Source organism: Lytechinus pictus, chromosome 14 (assembly GCF_037042905.1).
Source record: "Lytechinus pictus isolate F3 Inbred chromosome 14, Lp3.0, whole genome shotgun sequence".
Classification (NCBI taxonomy): Eukaryota; Metazoa; Echinodermata; class Echinoidea; order Temnopleuroida; family Toxopneustidae; genus Lytechinus; species Lytechinus pictus.
The window spans coordinates 28,477,832-28,503,764 of record NC_087258.1 but is presented as its reverse complement, the minus strand read 5'-3'; the positions used below and the strand labels follow the sequence as shown (position 1 = coordinate 28,503,764).

Genomic DNA, 25,933 nt, shown 5'->3' with positions numbered 1-25,933 from the left:
TTCAGTTTAACTCAACCTAGGCTCATACAATTTGGTGTGTATGATACTAGCATAGATCCCAGGAAGCCTAGTGATTTTGAGGTCAAAAGGTCAAGGTCACAGTGACATCATCTTACCCTTCTGTAGTCCTTGTAAACGTGATAACTTCAGTTTAGCTTAACCTAGGCTCATATTATTTGGTGTGTATGAAATCAGCATGGATCCCAGGAAGCCTATTGATTTTGAGGTCAAAAGGTCAAAGGTCAAGGTCACAGTGACATGTTTTCATCTTACCCTTCTGTAGTCCTTGTAAACGCGATAACTTCAGTTTAACTCAACCTAGGCTCATATAATTTGGTGTGTATGATACCAGCATGGATCCCAGGAAGCCAACTGATTTTTGTTTCGCCTGCATAGCAGACTAACGGCGTCGACGGCAGCGTCGTCAACATTGAAATCTTAACCAAGGTTAAGTTTTTGAAATGTCATCCTAATTTAGAAAGTATATGGACCTTGTTCATAAAACTTAGACAAAAGGGTAATCAAGTATTACTGAACATCCTGCCTGAGTTTCAGGTCACATGATCAAGGTCAAAGGTCATTTAGGGTCAATGAACTTTCATGTTGGGGGAATCAATATCGAAATCTTAACTAAGGTTAAGTTTTTGAAATGTCATAACTTCGAAAGTATTTGGACCTAATTCATAAAACTTAGACATACGGGTAATAGTGTATCACTGAAGATTTTGCATGAGTTTCAGGTCACATGATTAAGGTCAAAGGTCACTTAGGGTCAACAAACTTTGGCCATGTTGGTTTTTTTTTAGGAATTGTCATCAGCACTTAAAAAGTTTATGGATCTAGTTCATGAAACTTGGACATAAGAGCAACCACGTATCCCTGAATACCATGTGCAAGTTTCAGGTCACATGACTGAGGTCAAAGGTCACTTAGGGTCAATGAACTTTGACCATGTTGGGGGTATTTGTTGAATTACCATCATAACTTTAAAAGTTTATGGATCTGATTCATGAAACTTGGAAATAAGAGTAATTAAGTATCACTGAACATCATGTGCGAATTTCAGGTCACATGACCAAGGTCAAAGGTCAATGAACTTGGGCCATATTGGGGGTATCTGTTGAATTACCAATTCGACTTTGACAGTTTATGGATCTGATTCATGAAACTTGGACATGAGTATTCAGGTATCACTGAACATCCTGTGCAAATTTTTGGTCACATCACCAAGGTCAAAGGTCATTGAACTTTGGCCATTTTGGAGGTACATGTAATTACTAGATTGATGTCACAGCTTTCAAAGTTTATAGATATAGTTTATAAAATGTGGATATAGGGGTAATCAAGTATTACTGACAAGTCGTAGGTCGCATGATCAAGGACAAATGTCATTTATTGTCAATGAACGTAGTATTGTATCATTATATGAATGGTGGTTTTTTTTTTAATAATTATTTTATAGTAGTTTTCAAAGTCAGCACTGCTGCTATATTGAATCGCGCAATGCAGGTGAGACTGCCAGAGGCGCTCCACTCGTCCTGTTTTGCCCCTTCTTTTCGCTCGTCACACTTTTTCTTCCTCCTATCTCTCTTCATCCAGTTCATTCTTTCTATCTCCCCTCTTATCCTCTCTCCACTTCAGTTGTAAGGGTGTGTGCTTGATCTATTACAGTTTTCTCTTCTGCAATCACCAATGTATAATCGTTTTATGTAAATTTGATTGTGATATGTTATATATTGTGTATCTGTAATTCTTTTATTAGTCCTGTACTTCGTCCTTAAAAAAACGAGTAACCTGGACTTATTTTCATTTGTAACTTCCCTTTGTTTTGTTTAGAATAAAGGTGATATTAAAAAAAATATATATATATATATTACTATACATAAAAAAGGATGCTCGCATATTTATTCCATTTTATTGAAACAATGAAAAACTGAAAATATAAGCTTTCTTAAATGGAAGACTGCAAATTTGATCTCAACGATCAAAGGTGGGAATCTTTTCTCGTTGGGATTTCAGTGTGCTATTGATGTAACATTGCGTTGGTTTAAATATAAGGTTGTGCAACGTAAAAATGATTTGCTTTTCAAATTGAAATTAGTTTCATTAAACAAATATACCTTATGTCGGGAAGAAATCTAAACAGTTTTGCATCTATACTCGGAGTTCAGGCATATTAATCACAATTGGAAAAAGGTTGAGGACTGGATTAGGACCAAAACCAGCGTGATTCTAGATTTTTCAGCTGAAAATAAAATATTCAGATTTATTTGAAAAAACGATTATGCACTTAATTGCATTTTAATTTTATTATGGTAAGAAAAATTGTAAGCCTGTATGATTGTAGAATAAAGAATACAATTCCTCTTTTCAGTATCATTAATTCCTGAATAATTATTCATTACCAAAATGAGAAATACATTGCCTAACTTAATTTCAAACAATGCAGAATTGACAAAAGATGGTTATGATTGAAACATCTCTTTATTGTTTGAGTTCTGCATGTAAAATTATTTTGTTATACTTGTCAGTTCATTGTTTTTTATCAGTGACTGTATTATTCATTGTATTCCAATCCAATGGTCATTTGATATAGTACCTTTTCCTTTCAGTTACAAAGTGCTGTGCACACACAACTCCATGTTTTGGCCACTAAAACAATAATTAAACACCTCAGAATGGTCAGCTTAGTCAATTCATTGTCCTTTTTAGCAAAATAGATGTGATCGATGTATTCTGTACCGATTGCCAATAATATCTCTGTGGAGGGGAAAAAGATTTTTTAAAAACATTTTGAAGAGACAGAACTGTGCTATTTCCTGACCATTTTCTTTGATTGAGCTATAAAATTAGAGAGCAGATACTGAACTTTTCATACAAGTTATTTTCTTTTTAAAATTTTGATATTCCCTTACTAGTGACTTTTCGTATCCTTTCCACAAATTCTTTTTATTTATGTATGAGTGAGAAATCCACTGAGTTATAACCACTGATCTCTCCCTTATCTGGATGGGAACAATAACGCTGATTGGCCTATTCCGTGTTGAAGCACTGGAAGTTGGTACCTCCGCACGCCGAGTTCCCCCCAAAAAACCAAAATCGAAGTAGAGTCTGGTTCACGGCAATAGTGTCAATTCTTAATTATACTTACCAGATCAACTCTTATTACAGCACTTTTCAATGTGAATTTATACCTGATACAGAGTTAAAGATGCCGTCCTGTGCCGCGTATGATTGCACTAATCGGGACGACCGTGGAAACAGAGAAAAGGGGATTACTTTTCACAGCTAAGACAAGCTGGTGAACTGCATAGTTGTAGACTTTATGTAGTCCCATGTGCTCAAATACGTGTGTGGTAATTCTAAATTACCAGAGCAAGTTTCCAAAACTTTAAAGGAGAAATATATTGATTATTAATGTGGTCTTATTATATATCAATGGAAAGGTAATGATGTGGGGATTATCAGTGGGTCATTCAAAAATAACGAAAATAATACATAAGGTGAAAATCGCCGATTAAAAAACGCTAAAATGCCTCTCCGAAATATACCTCGCATCGGTCTCTGAATTGACTCGAATTTGATGACGTCACTTTCTGTACGAGATGCGTGATTGGCTCTCCCACGTGAAGCTCCACTTGCATGCAAAACCTGTTGCGAGGGTACGTTTTCTCCACACTGTCACTGAATACTTCGATCACGAAATGAAAGAAAACCCAGAATTTTATCTAGATTTGGATTTTGAAATTGATGATTTTGAAGATGAAGAGAATGATGATGATATGAACAACAAAGTGACATAGTTGTAGGTAAATAGGGGGATTTACGCCGATGATGATGAGTCGGACAATTCAACTTGCAACACGATCACAATCACATGCCGATTCGCTACCAACTCATGTAGCTGCTCCAATGCTAACTACACTGCGCGGGCCAAATTGAATTCATGAAAATGAATAACCACACTGTCCAGACAGAGTCTCTTACCTCTGTGACTATGAAGAAGGAAAATAATGATATAACTGTACTTACAAACAAGTGAATATAATCCGAACCTGAAGGCAAATCAACTCAACGAATAGCAGCAGGCGATATGCACCGACGATAAACTTCATGTGGCTGGGATAGATTGTCACTCGTTCTGTTAGATGTAATTTTTATCTCATTAATTTGACAAAGTTACAAAACTCGGGGAATTATTTATCTATATAAAAATATAGTAACATCTCGTATTATTTTTTTAATTACGATAAAACCTTTTTTGAAGGAAAACGTTGAGGTAAATTAAACAGAACGAGTGACAATCTATCCCAGCCACATGAAGTCTATCGTCGGTGCATATCGTCTGCTGCTATTCGTTGAGTTGATTTGCCTTCAGGTTTGGATTATATTCACTTGTTTGTAAGTACAGTTATATCATTATTTTCCTTCTTCATAGTCACAGAGGTAAGAGACTGTCTGGACAGTGTGGTAATTCATTTTCATGAATTCAATTTGGCCCGCGCAGTGTAGCTAGCATTGGAGCAGCTACATGAGTTGGTAGCGAATCGGCATGTGATTGTGAATGTGTTGCAAGTTGAATTGTCCGACTCATCATCATCAGCGTAATTCCCCCCAATTTACCTCCAACTACATCATTTTGTTGTTCACTTCATCATCATTCTCTTCATCTTCAAAATCATCAATTTGAAAATCCAAATCTAGATAAAATTCTGGGTTTTCTTTCATTTCGTGATCGAAGTATTCAGTGACAATGTGGAGAAAACGTACCCTCGCAACAGGTTTTGCATGCAAGTGGAGCTTCACGTGGGAGAGCCAATCACGCCTCTCGTACAGAAAGTGACGTCATAAAAAATCCCCAATTTCGCGGACGTAATTCTGCGTGTTTGAAGCATTCAGAGAGAGAACTTTAAACTATTAATTAACTGAGTTTTATCGGTCTCCATGATAAATGATGTACATCATCGTGTTCTCCTTATTATTTCCTTTAATTTGATATATGATTCTCCATTTTTACGATTTTCAATATATTTCTCCTTTAAAACTCCAGGGGGGGGGGGTTATCGCCCGGGGGTTATCGATTGTTGTGATTTCTCTGGAAGCGTGATGAATTTAAACCATGATTCAAATAAATATTCAGTTTATTAATATTCATAACTGTCACCAAGTTTTATGTGTTTATCAGTCATGTTTGGACAGAAGAATATCCCGAGACACGAAAATACTGACCGTGTAGCCTGTATTCTGAAACTTGACTTAAGTTAAGTGAAGACTGGAAATCTGCCGTTTCGGAGGAGTTTAAAAAAAAAAGATTTTTTGCGAAGCACAGATCCTGACCGAAATAGACTGATTTTTCGGTCAAGGACTAGATCTACAAGGTATTCTGAAAATTATTTTATCTTTTATTTGTGTTAATTTCCTTGGAAAAGACAATAAAATTTACAAGCTAGAGGTACATGTACGGTAGGACTAGGACTTTAGGAGGCTAATGTAACTTGTGGCATGTGAATTTGTGATATTTCTCTGTCAACAATTTTTATTTAAGTACGTAAAAAAGACATTAGGCTACAGAGACGGATTTACAGACTTCAGAAATTTCACAGAACTTATTTTGAGATGATGAATGTCTTCAAAGAAAAAAAATGTCTCTGTGAAGCAAAAAAAAGGGGGGTTATCAATCAAAAATTTAGGGGGGTGACGCAAGAAAAATAATCTGACAAGCAAAAAAAAGGTTATCAACCCAAATTTAGGGAGGGATGCAAAACAAAAGAAATAATCTGCCAAGCAAAAAAAAGGTTATCAACCAGAAATTTAGGGCGGACCACAACAATTTTAGGGGGGTCCACCTGAATTTAGGGGGGATGCAGGAAACAAAATTGACAAGCAAAAAGAACAAAAAAGGTTATCAACATAAATTTTGGGGGGTCTGTCTCCCAACCTAAAATTTAGGGGGGACAGGACCCCCCCCCCCCCCCCCCCCCCGCTGCCTATATGAACAAACTGGGGAGAGGATAATTGAAGAGGGTCGATCGATGTGACGGAGGGAGAGAGAGAGAGACACTCTTAAAGGGCGAGACCACCTCATGGAAAAGATTATTTGAATAGAGAGAAAAACCACACAATATGCTGAAAATTTAATCAAAATCAGAAGTAAAATATGAAAGTTATGATATTTCAAAGTTTTACTTAAGCGATGAATTTTTCGGTGTTATGCTTGTTTGATTTTTTTTTTGGGGTGGACTTAAATAAAAGGGGGTTTCAAGCCCAGTGTTATAAGCCTGCATAACCTAGAAAGTCCTCGCCCTATCCCTAAGATGTTATTTGGCAAACCTCCAAAATACCCCTAGACAAGTCAAGGATTTCATCCATTCTTCCTTAGGTGAGAAAAACACCAACCCCTTCAAAATTATGTTTCCGAAATGTACTGGGAAAGTACCATGGTTTCAAGAAAATTGCGAATTCTGGCACCTTAAATATATGAAGTTTTGTATGCAAAGCAATGAGAGCTTCAGTGTGCAGACAGCTAGCGTATCGCTCACAATGCACATGCTAGTGGAGCGATCGCGTTCCTTTTGGGGGAACTGGTATGGCGGACAATAGAACTCGCGGGCTTCAAACAAAGGACCCTTCCCGCATATCCAGTTTATAGTGGAGAGATCAGTGGTTATAACCCAATGAAAAAGAAGATTCTAAGCTCTACAATGATAGGTAATTTGTCTATTGTATACTACACCAATCAGTGGGCTATTTTATCAGAAGAAAAAGATTGTATACAAGTGATGATAAATCATTTCTTTGTTTCCATTTTTTCTGGGACACACTGTATATATTCTAATATCATTACGCACGTATGTGTGCATGCACACATTTTTTTAATGCTTAAAATGACCAAAAAACATACTCTGATTTGTTCATTAGGATATTTTGAGCATTTTAAAATTTTGATAGGTGCAAGTAACGCTCTTATTGTGACCTTTGCATGACCTTTGATGATATGATCTGATGACCCTCAACTTGAAGTTATGTTAATATGAATGATTTCTAATGATCGGTTACGATGACATGGTCAATGATAGTATTTTACAAAATGGGCCTGGATGATGTCAGTCATTATATCCTGATGACCTAGAAAAGTTTCACTTTGCATGTGAATTCCATGTCATGGAATTCACATGCAAATGTCTGCTTTTAAGATATTGTGACATCAATGGTATTTGAAAGAAATAAGTATATGAATTATCAAGAAAACTCTGACGTGATTTATTATAGACAGGCAACATTATAATGAGTTCAGGGTTTGCAGCTCAAGAGATTGATTTATTATAGACAGGCAACATTATAATGAGTTTAATTTCAGGGTTTGCAGCTCAAGAGATTGATTATGATGTCTATGGTTGAAACTAAACTTTTATGAAACAGGCAGAACATTGTTATAAAAAAAACATTGTAAATGGGTTTTACTACATTATTTGTATCAGACTTTCATTGATAGATTCAGGTACAATGCTAACCGAGCTGCCCTTGTACAGAGCAAAATTAAACAACTGGAAAAACTGTAAGTACATAAATTCTTTCTATATGCTTGTTTGGATGTGAAGATCTAGATTGTCATACTCATAAAGTAAAAGAGAGATTTTAATATTTTGATGGTTTTGGGGTGGTAATACTCACAAAGTAAAAAAAGAGATAGTAATATTTTGATGGTTTTGGGGTGGTAATACTCACAAAGTAAAAAAGAGATTGTAATATTTTGATGGTTTTGGGTTGGTAATACTCAAAGTAAAAAAGATATTGTAATATTTTGATGGATTTGGGGTGGAAATACTCATAAAGTAAAAAAGAGATTTGTAATATTTTGATGGTTTTGGGTTGGTAATACTCAAAGTAAAAAAGAGATTGTAATATTTTGATGGTTTTGGGTTGGTAATACACAAAGTAAAAAAGAAATTGTAATATTTTGATGGTTTTGGGTTGATAATACTCATAAAATAAAAAAGAAATTGTAATATTTTGATGGTTTGTGGGTGGTATTACTCATAAAGTAAAAAAGAGATTGTAATATTTTGATGGTTTTGGGTGGCTGGTCACAGATTATCTGGTTAATCATTAATCTCAGTGTTTGATGGAAAGGAATTTCCTTAATAAAACAGCAAATTGGTCAAACCTGTAGACGTATTTAGATAAGTGCATTTATATGAAATGACAATTATCCTTGCCAGTTTGTATAAGTGAATATTGATGATAACAGTTGATAAACATAACCTTTACTTTTGTATATTAAAAAATTGTATTGTGAATGGTTTGATGATGTATTTTGCTTTATTGCCTTTTCATAACATCACCAGCAGCATTATTTTTCTTTTCTTTTTTGTCAGGCCTAAACTAATTCCAGTGGAGAAGGAAAGTGAAGTTATACTAAGGTAAGTGGCAAGAGTCATAATTCTTAAATTATGTAATTTGATGTTATGGGCTAAATTTAACCCCAAAGAAGTTAAGGGTCTGATTCAATGAAGCATTGCAGAGCTGCCAACTATTCAAAAAGTACTATAGTAATACTACTACTGAGTACTTTCCGTTTTCATGCTGAATTGCACTATTATGCTTGCAACCTGGGTTATATAATATAATATGATAGCTTGGTTATTTGGACCCATCTCACAGCCCCCCCCCCCCCCCCCCCCGAGACCGCAAGAGCGCCGCAAAAATGTTTAGAATTTTAGTGTGGGATGAAATGTTTTCATCTTACCCTTTTGAAGTCTTTGTAAATATGATAAATTCAGTTAAACTTACATGTAACCTAGGCTCATGTAATTTGGTATGTATTTTTATTTCTCTTGTATTCTTTTTAAATGTTCTGTTCATTACTTCTCACCCATTCAGTTATTTAAATGTACCTTTTATTTTTACTCCTGAAAGGTTTCCAGCAGAGTTACAGAAGCTTTCCCCACCCATCCTTCAGTTAGATGAAGTCAGTTTCAGCTATGGTCCTGACGTACCCATCTTTGGTTCTGTAGACCTCTCAGCTAACATGGAATCAAGAATATGTATCGTGAGTCTGTCAAAGAGTTATGATCATCAATCTATATTATAGAAATGCATAATGTTATAATTCTTCATCGAGGAATGTCCCTTTGGAAACAAGAGGAGCCCATTGATTGGTCAAGACAATAATGCATACATGTATCATTGTATGATGTATGATTTCTCAATGTTGGTGCTGGGTTGCATAATTTTTATTGATCAATGAAATGAAGTTGACTTCCGGTACCCATCTTACTCACTGTAGAATGCTAATTTTTGGTGAACATATAATTTTTTACATTTCTATCAAAAAATCTACAAAAAAATTGCTGAAAAATAATTAATTTTCTATGTATAGTATTGTTTGTTTAAATTCTTATGTATTTCTTCGTTTTACAAACCTTTGTTTTTTATTGTTTTTTTCAATGAACATTGTTGGGGACCCTTTTCCCAGGGGAGTCACTCTCCACATGACCTGCTACGCACCCGCGTCCAGAAAAAGCGTCGAAAAGGGTCCCATTTCAGGCACTCGGGCGGCGTCAACGTCTTTGGCAAAAAGGGTTGCATTTCAGCACCATTCGCTGGTAAATCGCCTATAAGGGTAGCCTTTTCTTTCTCTCTTCACGCCATTTAGGGTTGCTAATTTGGTTATGAAAATTTGGGCAAATTTGAGGAGACCCGGGAGCAGACCTAAAGCCAATTTAAACACCATGAAGGGCAATTTTAAGGGATACAAAATAATCCTCGCACACGCCGGCGCGGCCAGTGCAGCACTTGATTTACCCCCGTACAATCCTATTAGTCTCTTACATCTGGCTCTATACTATGCAGCACGCGTTACCCACACACCCACAGGTATAACATAGATATAGATGTTAACGCCACTTAGGGTATCAAATTAGGGGATTTCCCTGTTCACGCCACTCTCATGGGTTACGCCATTTAGGGTTGCAAATTTACTTAATGTCATTACGCCATTTAGGGTGCATTTCTGAGGTTGTCGGACACGGGTGGGTAGCAGTCCATGTGGAGAGTGACCCCGGGACCCTTTTGAGATCATAAATAACAAAATAAATCCATCTAAACCAACAGAAGTATAAATAATCATACATTTATGATTTTTGGTTGAAAAACACAATTTGCATTGACATTGTACACGTAATCACGTTTTGGAGCAATTTTGGGACCGACATGCGCTTACAAAATATTGCGTAATTTTGGAATCCCGTACCCGGGCATCGCAAATTTGGTCTTAAAAGATGCGCAAGACTTGAAAGTAAAGTCAGTTAGCGGCGCGGTCAAAAAATTTGCGCTGCGGCATAGCAGCAGAATATGTCGAGGGGGGAGCCAAATTGACCTTGCCCCCCCCCCCCCTCCTGTTGAATAAGGGTTAAAATGCTCTGTTTGCCATAGCTAAAACCTCTTTGACTGATCAACTTCATTTTCCTTTCAAGATTAACCACATGGTCAATTATAAGCAACTTCTAATTCATGACCACCATGCAAATTTGCAAAGATTCTCATTTTTTCCCCTCTTTGTTGTTTAGGTTGGTGAGAATGGTTCAGGGAAGACAACTCTTCTCAAGATCTTGTTAGGTGAATTCAATCCTGTAGCTGGTATCAGACACTGTCATAGAAACCTAAGGATAGGCTACTTCAGTCAGCATCATATAGATACCATGAAATTTGATAAGAATGCTATAGAGGTCATGGCATCTAGGTTCCCAGGTATTAATATCTCATCTGAATTTTGTTAATTACTATATATTCCAAGTCCACCACAACAAAATGTTTATTTGAATAAAGAGAGAAAGGTCAACAAACTCAACACTGAAAGTTTCACCAAAATCAAATGGAAAATAAAAGACTTTCTTATTAAAGATTGATCTAATTACACAAAACAGTTCTGTGCTTATCCCGTTTGGTATGCAAATGAGAGAGCAGATTACATCACCCACTCACTTCCATATTTCTTTCATTTACTTATATCAAATATACATGTAGAATATGCTCATTTCTCTCTGAAATTAAGAATTACCTTTGTTGTATATTATTATTGTTATTTGTTGAAAAGCTTCTTAATTGTCAAATCTTCAAAAAATCAAATGTATAATTCGTACAAAAGAAATAGTGACATCCTTGAATCTCTCATCCTCGTATCATTGTATTACGCAAAATTTTAAAATGTCTTTATTTTACTCATGATTTTGATGACATTTTCAGTGTGATGCTTGTTTGATTTTTTTATGCCCCCGCAGACAAAGTCCGGAGGGGGCATTAAGCATTGCCCCTGTCCGTCCGTCTCCCCCCCCCCCCACTTGGTTTCCACGCAATAACTAAAAAAATATTTAACAGATTTTAAAAAATTTTGGTGTGTAGGCAGATGACACCAAAATACAGGCTAAGTTGAATTCGGAGTCCGCTGGTCAAAGGTCACAGCTCATCAAACATGCGAGTTGGTTTCCGCGCAAAAACTCGAAAAATATTTAATGGATTAAAAAAATTTTGGTGTGTAGGTAGATGACACCAAAATACAGGCTAAGTTCGAATTAGAGGTCCGCAGGTCAAAGGTCACAGCTCATTATACATGCAAGTTGGTTCAAAGGTCTAAATTTGTTCATTACATTTATGCATATTGGTTTCTACACGATATTAAGTTCAATCATCAGCATAATTTAAATCAGTCAAATTAATCCCTACTTGGAGACATAAATGTAGGTTTGAATGAAATAAAATGGAACACAATCACAAAAGAGCAAAATCCATTTATAAAAGTCGTCGTGAAAAACATGTCTGTTCATAGGCATACAGATTGTGAAATTCACCTTTCAAGAAATCAGTGCGCTGAAGATGGAAATGGCGCAAAATAAAAGACGCATCTAAAAATTGTTGCCGTGACTGCAAGATGACAATGGCAAATCTCCGGCTCCAAAACGGGATGTGAAAAGGACCTTAACAGTCGAGGTTTAGCAGTAATAAAAGTACCTGTTAAAAGTCAATTCCTTATGTTCTTACAAAATCCAATGAATATCTTAAGATGTAAATTACTACGGTTACAAATAGAATGGGTGCCAAAGTATCACCCTGAAGAATTCCAGAAGTTGTCACAAACTGTTAAGTACATGTAGGTCCATCTACACTTTGAACTAAGGAAAGTGGATCTGTATACATTTAATACACCAATTCCTTGTATTATCTTGTTTGGGATACCATAATGTGATAGAATTTTATTCATATTTTAATGCTTAAAGCTATCAAGGAAGATGATAGTACATGTACCTTGTTCCGTAGATACTTGTTGTTCTTTAATGATTTGCCTTATTGAAAGAATATTGGAGGAAGTGGATCTTTCTTTTCTGAAGCCATTTTGATTGATTCTCAAAGGTCAAGTCCACCCCAGAAAAATATTGATTTGATTAAATAGAGAAAAATCAAACTAGCATAATGCTTAAAATTTCATCAAAATCTGATGTAACATAAGAAAGTTATGACATTTAAAGTTTCGCTTATTTTTCACAAAACAGTTATATGCACAACTCAGTGACATACAAACTAGACAATCGATGATGTCTCTCACTCACTATTTCTTTTGTTTTTTATTGTTTGAATTATACAATATTTCATTTTTTTACAGATTTGGCAATAAGGACCAACTTGACTGAACCATATAGTATTAAAACAATGCTAATTCCACATGTTCAGGGAGGAATTAATCTTTGTTTCACTTGACAATACAGAGAAAATTAAAAAAATATCATACAGGTATTTCACGTAATGAAATACTAAAGAAATAGTGAGTGGATGATGTCATCAGTCTCCTCATTTGCATACCGACCAGGATGTGCATAATACTGTTTTGTGAAATTAAGCGAAACTTCAAAAGGTCATAACTTTCTTGTTTTACATCCGATTTTCATGAAATTGTCAGTGTTATGTTTGATGGATTTTTCTCTTTTTATTAAAATCAACTTTTTGTTGAGATAGACTTTTCCTTTAATATTGAATCAGTGTATGGAGTCAAACAATTAAGAAGCATTGCATTATATATCTTAGCTGCAATTGGGGATAATGTTTTACCTCTATAATTTGCTGGTGGTTAAAGATCCACTTTCTTTTGAATGGGTATAATGGATGACAGAGAGAAAGCTTTGGGTGTATTACTAATAACAGTTTAATTACAGAATTTGAGAAGAGGTTTGTGATATTATAAAGGACTCTACCGTATATTAATCAGCAGGAATGTTATCTGGGCCAGATGAATTTGAAATTTTCACCTTCTCTGGAACACAAAGAAGCTCAGGCTTAGAAAGTGGCACTATTTGAATACCATTTACGTTGATGATTAGCAAAATGAATATCATACTGAAATCAAGGGCTGTCATTATGTCTGTTATGTAATAATAATAACATAGTAATGATGATACAATATCCCTAAGCTCTTCCAATGGACTTCAGTATTATTACCCTGGCTTTAGCCCTGCAGCCTTTACAGCATGGTGGCATTTCAAGGAATAAATTCCTGCCAGATATCCATTTACATGTACCTCACCTGGGTTGAGTACAGCTGCACATTTTTCATCAATTTCTTTTGGAAAGAAATAACGCCATGGCTGGGATTAGAACCCATGACCCTCTGTTACAAATCCAGAAGACTAATCCACTGGACCACAATGCTCTACCTAATCTAAACTCTTAAAGTAATTTTTTTTTAACAGTCTATTGGCCAATGAGTCAGGGTCAGGTTACAGCCAGGGCAATGATGACAATAAGCTCCTTGGGCATTCTGCATTAATACATGTAGATTAGTTGGATTATTTCTCTATCTTTGTGCCCTTCCATGATAGGAAAACAAATAGAACAATACAGACAGCAGTTAGGATCATTTGGAGTGACGGGTGACCTTGCTACCAGACCAGTGTCCAGTCTATCTGGTGGTCAGAAGAGTAGAGTTGTATTTGCTCTAATGTGTGCTGGAAAGTAAGTGGTTTATTTTTAATTAAAGAATTTGCATCACTGTCATAGAATTGATCATTGAACCTATGGTTCATGGGAATTATCTATTATGACCCCCCATCTATCTATACCCATGATGTGAAGCTGAAAAGTTTCCAATACATGCAATGCAGTATAGACTCTGGCCTAAATATAAACATGGGGTGTTTCACAAAGATTTACATGTGACTAAGCATCCTTCCATTATATTGATGTAAACATGATATTTAACACATACATGTAATCTTGTTGATATACGTGGCATCACACAACCCCTGAGTGTGAATCTGACCAATGCTGTGATGTGGGATTTACTACATGCAACTGGGAATTATGTGATTATAGTCTTGCCTTGTAGCAAAGTGAGACTATAGGCACTGCTTTTCGACTGACGGTGGGGGCGGCAACGACAGCGTTGTCAGCATTGAAATCTTAATGTTACAGTTTTGAAATGGCATTATAACCTGTTTCATGATGGTAATCAAGTATCACAGTATCATTCCGAATGGCCATTTAGGATCAATGTCATAATTCAGGAAGTTTATGGACCTATGACATGGAACCTGGACACAAGAGCAACAAGTATCACTCATTTTGCACGAGTTTCAGGTCACATGATCAAGGTCAAGGTTATTAAGGATCAATGAACTAAGTATTTTTTATATGAATAGTATTTAGGGGTTAAACAATTATTCATCGTAGTGGTTTTCCAAGTCAGCACGGCTACTACATGTATGTTAAAAGGGGTAATGCAGGTGAGACTATCAGAGGCGTTTAACTTGTAAAAAAGTCAGACGTAAAGGGGATGTTCACACTGGTTTTAAGTCGGTTTTGATAAAAGCACAAAAATATTAGAAGAATAATAAAGACATTTTGATAATATCTGTCAAAGAATTAAAGACTTATGAATTTGTAAAGTTTTTATTTTGTGATGTCACAGACTATCAGCTGCACCATACATGTATGTTGTGTGTATTATAGAAATTCCCAAAATGCCATTTTCTCACAATTTTTTCTACAAAAGTAATGATGAAAATCTAGTCATTTTGGTTGGTTTCTTATACAATCTTATCAGAAATATACTGAAACAAATCAGAATTTTACTCATTTTGGCATGCAAAAATATTATGAATTTGAGATGTACATAAATGTATAAGTAGTTGATAGTGAATGGATGAATTACCTAAGTTTTATTTAATTTGAATTTCAGTCCTAACTTCTTCATTCTTGATGAACCAACAAATCATCTGGATATTGAGACAGTAGAGGCTTTGGGTAAAGCACTATCTTCATTCAAGGTAATAAAACAGTTGAAGCTTTGGGTAAAGCACTATCTTCATTCAAGGTAATAAAACAGTTGAAGCTTTGGGTAAAGCACTATCTTCATTCAAGGTAATAAAACAGTTGAAGCTTTGGGTAAAGAACTATCTTCATTCAAGGTAATAAAACAGTTGAAGCTTTGGGTAAAGAACTATCTTCATTCAAGGTAATAAAACAGTTGAGGCTTTGGGTAAAGCACTATCTTCATTCAAGGTAATAAAACAGTTGAAGCTTTGGGTAAAGCACTATCTTCATTCAAGGTAATAAAACAGTTGAAGCTTTGGGTAAAGAACTATCTTCATTCAAGGTAATAAAACAGTTGAAGCTTTGGGTAAAGCACTATCTTCATTCAAGGTAATAAAACAGTTGAAGCTTTGGGTAAAGAACTATCTTCATTCAAGGTAATAAAACAGTTGAAGCTTTGGGTAAAGCACTATCTTCATTCAAGGTAATAAAACAGTTGAAGCTTTGGGTAAAGCACTATCTTCATTCAAGGTAATAAAACAGTTGAAGCTTTGGGTAAAGCACTATCTTCATTAAAGGTACGATTTAGTCATGATTCTCTCTTTAACATCTTCGTTGATTTCCCTCACCGCAAATGCATAAATACATCTTACTGACTGATTTTATTTCCCTCCTTTTTCTTTGCTAATTGCCATGTGCAAAGAGGAGAGTTCTACATTATTGTATCCCCCGAACAGAGTTCGGAGGATACATGTACCTATGGATTTGGCCTCGTTGCGCCGCCGCGTCCGCCGCAGAGATTTCCTTGTGAGCGCTCTATCAGCTGCGTTTCTTCTCCGATCATCTTCAAATTTGGCATGAAGGTTGAGTATGGTATAGCAAAGAAGCCTATTGATTTTGGTGTGGGCGGAGACATTGTTGCCATAGTAACAAGAGTTTTTGTCTCGCCCACCAGAGGTGAAGGCGAGACTGAGGGATCCAAACGTCGTCCGTCCGTCACAAACCTTATGACACATAGCTCCACAACCGTAAGTCACTTTTCAACCAAACTTGGTTGGTAGATGGACTTGGGGGACCTGCATGTTATGCTGCAGTTGGAGGTCACATGGTAAGGTCAAAGGTCATTTTCAGGTCAACATTAAAGTTTACATGCAAGACTCTCTTATGACACCTAAATCTGCAACCGTAAGTCACTTTTTCAACCAAAATTGGATGGTAGATGTAATTGGGGGACCTGCATGTTATGCTGCAGTAGGAGGTCACATGGTAATGTCAAAGATCATTTTCAGGTCAACGTTAAAGTTTACGGGCAAGACTCTTATGACAAGTGTTATTCCATCCCAGTCATTTCACAAAGAAGTTTCGATACAGTTCTGTTGTGTGCCGTCGCAAATCACAATATTTCTGGTTATTTTCATAAGTAGGTGAGACACAAAATTGCTTATGCTTTGTTGTATAATTTTGGAATTCTTTTCCGGGAATAGAACAAAAAGGCTTGTATTGTGTCATACCTTGGAAGTTACCTTGAATCCCATCACATATTATAATGGGGAATCTCATGATAGAATGCACTAGATAACACCATTTTGATCCCCAAATCGAAAAAATGTCCACACATGTGAGAGAGGGATGTCGGGGGATGTCCCCCCTCCCGCAAAGTCAAATTCCATTTATTAGTCTATGATATACATAGAAACATTTCCTCCATTGGCTTTTACATTAACAGACATGACTCTAAACTATACATGTATAATATATTGAATTAAACATTAATGAAAATTGCGCGCGGAAAGATATGATTGTTTTTACTCTCATCTTCTGAAATTAATTGATTTTAGCATAATTATGCTTCAAAAGTTTTTGCAATGAATCTAGCCAAAAAAATTATTTAAAAAAAATAAATTAATTCTTAAAACAAAATTCATATTTGTTAGGCATGCTGCAAGGATATTTAGGCCTAAGCCTTATTTGGTAAATTTGAGCAAAAAGTATCATGATTTATCTGTAAATTACTTTTGAAAATTAACCATCCAGCCTTGTAGATTATATCATACACTCATACATGTATTATGCCAGTTTTCGTAGCACTCACACGACTGGTACACACTGCATTTTAAAGAGGCTGTCCAAATCTGCTTGCACCTCAATATCAGTAAAAATAGTGGCATTGACATCCCTGAAGATTAGCTGCTGACCATCCGCCAACATGAGCCCCCTTCCGCTACCCTCCGCCAGTAGTCACACCACTTGGGCAACACCACTTCTGATTAAAACTCCTTAACGTCACCATTTCACACGCTAGTAGCATTGAATGTCACCAACTGGATTTTCGTGACATCGGCCCAGCGATCGCATTGTCCATGTTTTCTAATTGGTCCGTTCAACGGACCAATAGCAGCAAGGCAGTTCCAGCACCCTTAAAACACATCTTGCACTATAAAAGATGTTTGCAGCGACAATGTCCACGCTATCGGGTGAAGACTAGCAGTCAGCAGATGAAATGTTATAACTTTCCTTTGTGCCTTTGTGTGGCATCAGATTATCTGATCAGCTAAAGCTCCTTTCACTATTGGTGGTGCGACTGCTTACAACCGTTGCGATTGTGTGCAACACATATTGTGACCAAATGATCGCAATGAATGCACTATTTCTATAATAAATTTACTATTAGCTAATCAAATCAAATTATTTCAGTAGCTTTCAACTGCTATCGCAAGTTTGCTATACGAAGTTTTATGAAACGGACCCCTGATCAGGCTATTGTGAAGACATAAATTTTAACTGAGAGCAGTCAATAATCCATCTATTTTTCAGATGCTATGAGAATACCGACAAGTCTTTTTTTCTCTTTCCTTTGTTTGTACTGCTGATTTATATTTTTGATTAATTTCTATGATTCGTCAATAATTTTATATTGCACATGTTCGGCAGGTTGTCTTGCATATTAATTCATAATAAAACTTTATTCCCTCTCATACTGATACAGGGTGGAGTCATTCTTGTTTCTCATGACGAGAGCTTGATCCGAGTAGTTTGCAAGGAATTATGGGTATGTGGTGAAGGAAGTGTCAGAGCAATGGAGGGAGGACTGGATGAATACAAGAAAATGGTTGAAAAGGAATTTGAGCAGCAGAGATAAACCTGGGACTGGATGAAGACAATAACTTAAAACAGTGTAGTCAACTCTTCAACAATTCAATGGAAACAATCGTTATGAGCCATCAACATTGTTTTATCTTTTGTCAAATTGAACAAGGAATAAGAAAGTTATTGCAGTTTTTAAATTGGCAATTGGTCGGGACAAATTTTCCATAGACTGTGTACTTAATGATCATAAGTACCGATTCAATTCGGGCAGTAGTTGAAATTTATCACAGGTAGCATATTTTATTATATACTCATGAATGAAAAATATTTTTTGGAGCAAAACTTATGGCATTTTAGTCATTGTGTGCATTGGAGCAAATGGTAAAGTAGTTCCTACCCAATACATCTTAATGACATTACAATGTGGTCCCTGTATCCATACATGTGATAGTATAGTGATTATAGCTTTATACAACTTTCAACCATTTATAACTTTCTTATCCCCACTTCCTTATTAAGGATTTTATTTACAAAACTCAAAACATAAAAAAAGATGTTTATAATTACAATCATGAATTGTTGAAGACAATTAGGTATAACATTATTGACCCATTGGGCATCCTGTTGGCTTTTCTTGTTTTATGCTATTTAAGTGTATCTTTTTCTCAATCTCTCTTTTATTAAAGAAAACAAGGCTGTCATTTCTTCTTTCAAAACCAAGTAAATCTCTCTCCAAACATTTACCCCCAAAATAAAATGAAAAGTAAGTTATTTAACTTCGAGCTAAATAAGGCATGATGTAAGTCATATTCACCGTTGTAATTTAAGCATGTATTGCTTCTCCATTTATGTAGATTTTTCCAAGTGTGAAATCAATTATAAAGAAATTTGAAACTGAACTCATCGTCAAACTCAATTAGAGATGCCTGAAAACATGTGACCAATCAATATCAACACCAAAATTGTTGACATAATGGTAACCTACTGCCTAGTATAATCAATCTATAATAATTCCTATGTAAAATCACAAATTTGATGCTGTATAACTCACTTTCATTTCACATCCTCCACATAACTGTTTTACCCACCATACATGTATAAGCTAGTAATGAATAGGAATAGCATTGGGGGGGATTTATCAAAACTAAAGACAGGCTTTAAGAGCTGTATTGCTACATGTAGGTCTAAGCTTCAAGGTCAGTAGTTTGCCATATATGTCATATATCAATGAACATAGAGATCAACAACACTTTGTAGCATTAAAGTGTTGCTGACCTTCGCATTCATTGTCATATATGAACACTATGTTTGTACCATTTTCAAGTATCAGATTATTTTAAATTGTTATGTCATTTAATTAATGTAAACATATATCAGATAGGATGGTAACAGTTACATGTACGTACATGTATCTCTGAATTATTATCTGCTGCAATTTATTTTAATTTCTTCATGTTAGGATGTTCCACAGTTACATGTATGTTTGTGCTAATCATGATCTGCACATATTTTACGTTACGTGCATTGACGTCACAATGAATGAACAAATGATAGGATGAGCTTACCTCAAGATAAATGTTGATTTGAATAAAAAGAGCATCTAACAACAATTAATATGTAAACATCTTATGGATTGAACTACTGTACCATGGCATGGTAACCACATATAATGGCAATCAACTACTTCCCCAATTTATGGCCAGTGCTTATGAAAGTTGGCACAAATATTCATCTTGGAGTAAAAACATGCAAGATGAATTTACTAACTGTTTTGAAGCTGCATTGCCATGGTAACGATATAGGTTACTAATCACCTTTAGTCATATTTATAGTTAAGATACAGTGTATGTTTTTTTTCACCTTTTACACCATTTTTTCAAATTGAAGGTGCTGCTAGCCTTACAAGAGCATACAAATAGCCATATGAATGAATTCTTCATCCTACTGGTCTGAACTATACAGTAAATTTGATGAAATCTACATGGATTTTAACTGAGTAATAGAGGATTAAACTCAATGTTGTGGCGGCAGATACAGTGGTGCTCAAAAGTTAGTGAACCTCACCAGAAAATGTACATATTTCTAGTGTTTAAGTTCTGCCATATATTAGATATTTAATTGTGAAGTCAGGTGATGAAATATTACATCCAATAAAGTTTGTTTGGGTTCGCCTAACAATCGTAGTGTTGTTGTTTCCATTCAACACTCAGCATGAAGGAGTGCATTTTGTGATAGGGTTCACTAATTTTTTTGCAGAACTGTGTATGCTTATTATTATTGCATACTATTTAGATGCTGAAGTAACTGCAAAATTTGGTAAAAATGATTTGGATTTCATATTAATTGTACATTGTAGAACATCCTTAAGTTTATAGTTTAATATAGCTTTAAACTGCACAAGCAGATGATGTGCAATACTACATGTACTTCCTACAGTCATCTTCCGTAAGTCCAAGGTGATTTCCCTGAGAAGAAAAAAATAGCTTTTGTTTAAGATGATCATGTTTGGCATCACTTTAACGAATAAAGGAAATCACGATAGTGCATATTCATACAAATTTCTACAACTTTGTTTCTATAATATGGTTACATATCATGGCTATTCACTAGCGTATCCAGCATCAAATATGACAAAGAAATGCCTGGGCCCATGCACATGTATAATAAAGTCACTATTGTCCGCAGACAATTGGGTTCCTCAAATGCTTTCTAGGATCTGATGCTGGATACGTGCCTGCTATGTGTAAAGATTTATGGCTCGGTCGACACTTGCACGCATTGCGGTTTCCGCATAGTTTGCGCATGGGCACGCAACTCATGCGGGCCAATGCACGAACTATGCGTGCAAGGTTGCGGATAGGTACATGTAGGTGGCAGTGCGTGAAATGCGTGCCAAAATTGTCAACATGGCACGCATTACAAATACGTTATCTGTTCGTGAACTATGCGCAACCTAGTCATGCCACTAGTAGGCACACCCCCGGGGTAGTGGCATGCAGTTCACGACAGGGTCACGCATACTTTGCGCGTAGGCTGAGCATACTTCAAGCATAGTTCGCGAATGATATGCGCAAAAATTGTGAGTGCAGACCATGTGATTAGTGTAAGTCGTTTTAATCAACGAACGTAGAGGGTGTCAACACCAATCATTGAAATATTTAAATTTGCGCTAGATACGTCACAGAATAGGGTGTCGAGAATATTGCTAAACGCACGTCGGGACAGTGCGTAAACACTGCATGAACTATGCGCAAACTATGTGTAAACATGTCGTGAACGTGTCGGGACAATGCGTGAACTGATATAGCCAAGTTGTGCCATAAAGTGTCCCGCACTGGCACGCATCAATGCGGGCACCACAATGTGGGCAAGTGTCAACCGGGCATAAGCCTGACAGGATTTTTTTTAAACCAAAATGTGCAGTTATAACGTGATGTGCCTGCACGTTTTGGTAACAACTTCATAACCACATTTGACGGTTATAGTGGAGTAAAGATTGATGATTATGGTATTGGGCTAGAGACAATGTCAGGGGTATTTGCCCCTACATCCAATGACCATGTCTAATGCAGTTTGGTCCACTATCATTTTGTCCGATGGCCAGTTAGTCTAAGAGCCATTTTGTCCAATAGCCCCTTCTTTTAAGAGCCTCTTTGCGCAAAGCCACTTTGTCTAAGATCAATGTCGTCCAATAGCCGCTTCCTCTAAAAGCCATTTCGTCATAATGTCACTTTGTTTAAAGGGGTACTCCGGGCTGAAATTTTTTTATCTGAATATATAGAGCAAAATTCACAGAGCAAAAAGCTGAAAATTTCATCAAATTTGGATAACAAAGAAGTTATTGAATTTTAAAGATTTGCTTTATTCCTGTGAAACAGTTCTAGGCATATCTTCATGAATATTCATTAGGTGGGCTGATGATGTCACATCCCCATTTTCCTTTTTCTTATGTTATTACATGAAATCATATTTGTTTCATTTTTCATGAATGTGTTTAAAAAAAATGATGTGTCTCCATTATGATGAAATAAGTTGCAGCAATACATAACCAATGCACTTAATCAGTTGTCAGTCTAATTGTTTTAGTATTTGATTGAAAATTTTTGAATAAACCTGATTTCATATAATAAAATACAAAAGAGCAAGTGGGGATATGACCTCATCAGCCCACCTAATGAATTGCCTACTGACTGTTTCACCGGAATAATGCAAATAACTTTGTTATTTGTTATTGAGATATAAATATCTTCAGCCCGGACCATCCCTTTGATAGACGGTTATTCTTATAGCCATTTCATCCAATAGCCAGTTCGTCGAACTTCATTGCCAGTTGGTCCAATTCCCACTTGGTCTAATGACCATTACTGGGGGCAGGCGCGAGTGGATCCAATGGTGAATGGGTCCCCCCAGTAAAAAAACTGTTAATTGGACTAAGTGGGTATTGAACCAAAATGGCAATTGGTCCAACTGGCATCCTAATGAAACACAATTATTTAGACACAAATGACAATTTTGTTAGCCTGATTTTGATAACCCTCAAATTTAATCACTTTTGGTGATGTAATTTATTCTCCACATGAGTATTAAATCATGTAAAATCAAGCCTAATGCTCTTGCGACTTTGACAGTTAAATTTGAGGCTTAACTCTTGTAATTTTTTCAAACAAAACAAAATAAATTTGCATGTATATCTTTGATTTCTCCTCCTTTTACGTTTTATGTGGTTTCATCTCACCTACATAGCAGAGTGAGACTATAGGCGCCGCTTTTCCGACGGCGGCGGCGGCATCAACATCAATCTTAACCGAAGTTTAAGTTTTTGAAATTACAGCATAACTTAGAAAGTATATGGAGTTCATGATTACTGAACATCCTGCCTGAGTTTCAAGTCACATGACCAAGGTCAAAGGTCATTTAGGGTCAATGAACTTTGGCCAACTTTGGCCAAGTTGGGGGTATATGTTGAATTTTTTAATAATTATTTTATAATAGTTTTCAAAGTTAGCACTGCTGCTATATTGAATCGCGTAATGCAGGTGAGACTGGTAGAGACGCTCCACTTGTTTTTTTTTTCAGAGTTGCCCATTATTTTTATATGTAATCAAATGTTGGAGATTCCATTTGTTGTTTTGCCTTATTTGATTTCTTTTTCTAGGGTGTGTATTTTATGACTCTGACAGTGGCGTAGCTACGGGGGGGGGGGCACGTGCCCCCCCCCCCCCTGAAACAAATGGCGGAGCAAAAAAAAAAAAAAAAAGGAGAAAGAAAAGAAAAAAAAGGAGAAAGACAGAAGGAAAAGAGAATAGGAAAATAAGAGGAAGACAAGTGAATAAAATAATGTGAGGGGAAGACTTGCAAAAAAAACCCAAATCTTTCATGTTACTATAAAAATTTTCGCTTGCGAAGTCAATATACAAAACATATTTCAGCTCCGACATCGAGCTTTCATTATTTTTTTTCATTTACAAATTTAAGTGCTCTGTAAAATGTCCGTTTTATGGTCTACAAATTAACATATTAAGCTCAACCTGCGTGGTCGCATTATTTGATTTGCCAAGTCCCTATTGTCTTCGTGTATTCCATAAAGTTCTCAAAATATCAATTTTCAGATGTGGTAGTCAAACATAGGCCTATAAGTTAGCGCTGCGCGCTCGCATTTCGATTTTACATATCAATTCTATAACCAAACAAGCTCCCCTTTTCATTACATTTTATTTTTTTTTAATTCAGCACGCGATTTGCGCTCGCATTGTTAAAAATGTACTAACCATTGTAATGCGTATTCATAATTACAAAATGCTTAAAATTTCCAGTTTTCAAGCCTTAAAAACAACTTTCACGCTGTCATTACGCATATTAGATTAACAAATAATAAACTAACATTTTCATGAATTTCTAATAACTAAATTGGGTCTTTTCAAATGGAATATCGACAAGCTTAGGAATAATAGGAAGATAATCATCATTTTCATGACAAAATGTCCTTAGAATGTAGCAGTCCTTTGTTAAAATAATTTTTTTTTTTAATATCGGCTCACGCTTCGCGCTTGCATCATTAATTAAGTGCTTGAAATAGTGTTTAAATTGACCCTTTTCAGATCGGAATATCAAATGTTTTAAGCTCGCACTTGCATTATTGGGCTTCATGATTAAACAAATGTATTCAGAATGCCCAGATTCTATTATAGGTCTAAATCTGCACGATACCCTGCATATTCTTTATTTAAAATGTGCATAAATTATCCAGTTTCAGATCAGAATATCGATAATTGTCTGCTCGCACTTCACGCTCACATTATTAATGATACTTAACCATATCCTATTCATGGTTTACTAAATATGAATAGAGTGTCCCGCTTTTACATGTAGTTCTAAAATCTCAATTTCCTTCCGCTCGCATCAATTGTTTAGTTACATACCTACATGTATCCCATTTATGATTCCAAAAAGTGCCTAGAATTACCATTTTTTAGGTCGGAATATCAACAATTTTTAGCACGTGCTTCGCGCTCCCATTATTGAAATATGTACCGTATTCGTGGGTATCTGTAAACAGTCCTTAACAGGTCCCTTTCCGATAATGCTAGAACACTTATTAAAAAATTCTGCTCGTGCTTGGCATTTGCAGTAATTATCTAGTTACATACGCATCTTGTTTAGGATCACAGTGCCTAGAATGTTAAATTTTTAGGACAAAATCATGAAAGTTCAAAAAAGAAAGAAAAAATTCGCTCGCGCTTCGCGCTCGCACTTTTTATATAGGGCCTATGAGATTATTTCATATTTATGTTATTTTATAAGAATAAAGCTAAGTAACTGATCGGGGAAAATTTAGGTGAAGATAATTTTGGGCCCCATCCCCTATTGGCGAAAGTCGGATCCACCCTTGTGACACGTACACACACACAACAAAAATGTTGCCACGCCTGAAATAGCAAGGACCCCCCAGTGCCCCCCCCCCCCAGGAAAAAAATCCTAGCTACGCCACTGGACTCTGATATAAAAATAAAAACCAATGAAACTGGGCAGAGTAATTCTTGATTTGTTTTGTGTTTTTACATTTAAACAAATGGCAAGCGAGAAATGAATATTATGAAAACAATTGAATTTTCAATTTTGACATCTAAAGAGAAAATAATGTACATTGTAAATCTGACATTGAAAAAGTCGATAGTTTTCACAAATAAGGGGTGAATGTGCGCATGTGTGTGTGGGGGGGGGGTGTGAAAGGCAAGAGCCGGGGGTGTTCACACCTATTATTACCACGCAATCGCGTAAAATTATACACTGTTAGGACAGTGAATTATCTCTACTTCAAACTCACTGTCCTGTTCCGGACCTTAAGCAGAGAAAAAGTGGTTCTCCAATTTACAACTTACCTCAATCATATCAATCTGAACAGGTTTGATAAGATTTTTGATTGAAATTCATTTTCACATTCTGGATGTGTATCCCAAAACATTCAACTTCTACATTGTAATTCAGTTATAAGTGGATATGAGCTCAATATTTTTAATATAATAGTTATGTAATTAAAAAACAAAACGTT

At 35.9% G+C, this 25,933-nt stretch overlaps 1 protein-coding gene across 2 annotated transcripts in view; it reads left to right on the top strand.

Moving 5' to 3' along the window:
- LOC129276377 (ATP-binding cassette sub-family F member 3-like) overlaps window positions 1-20,934 on the top strand; it is a 61,745-nt gene extending 40,811 nt beyond the window's left edge. For both annotated transcript variants that reach the window (XM_064109095.1, XM_064109094.1), the window contains exons 13-19: window positions 7,479-7,555; window positions 8,376-8,420; window positions 8,917-9,049; window positions 10,569-10,749; window positions 13,866-13,998; window positions 15,224-15,311; window positions 18,284-20,934. In XM_064109095.1, coding sequence (XP_063965165.1) covers window positions 7,479-7,555; window positions 8,376-8,420; window positions 8,917-9,049; window positions 10,569-10,749; window positions 13,866-13,998; window positions 15,224-15,311; window positions 18,284-18,436 — 810 coding nt within the window. In that variant the 3' untranslated portion in view covers window positions 18,437-20,934. The remainder of the gene's footprint in view (window positions 1-7,478; window positions 7,556-8,375; window positions 8,421-8,916; window positions 9,050-10,568; window positions 10,750-13,865; window positions 13,999-15,223; window positions 15,312-18,283) is intronic.
- Window positions 20,935-25,933: the final 4,999 nt, after the last annotated feature.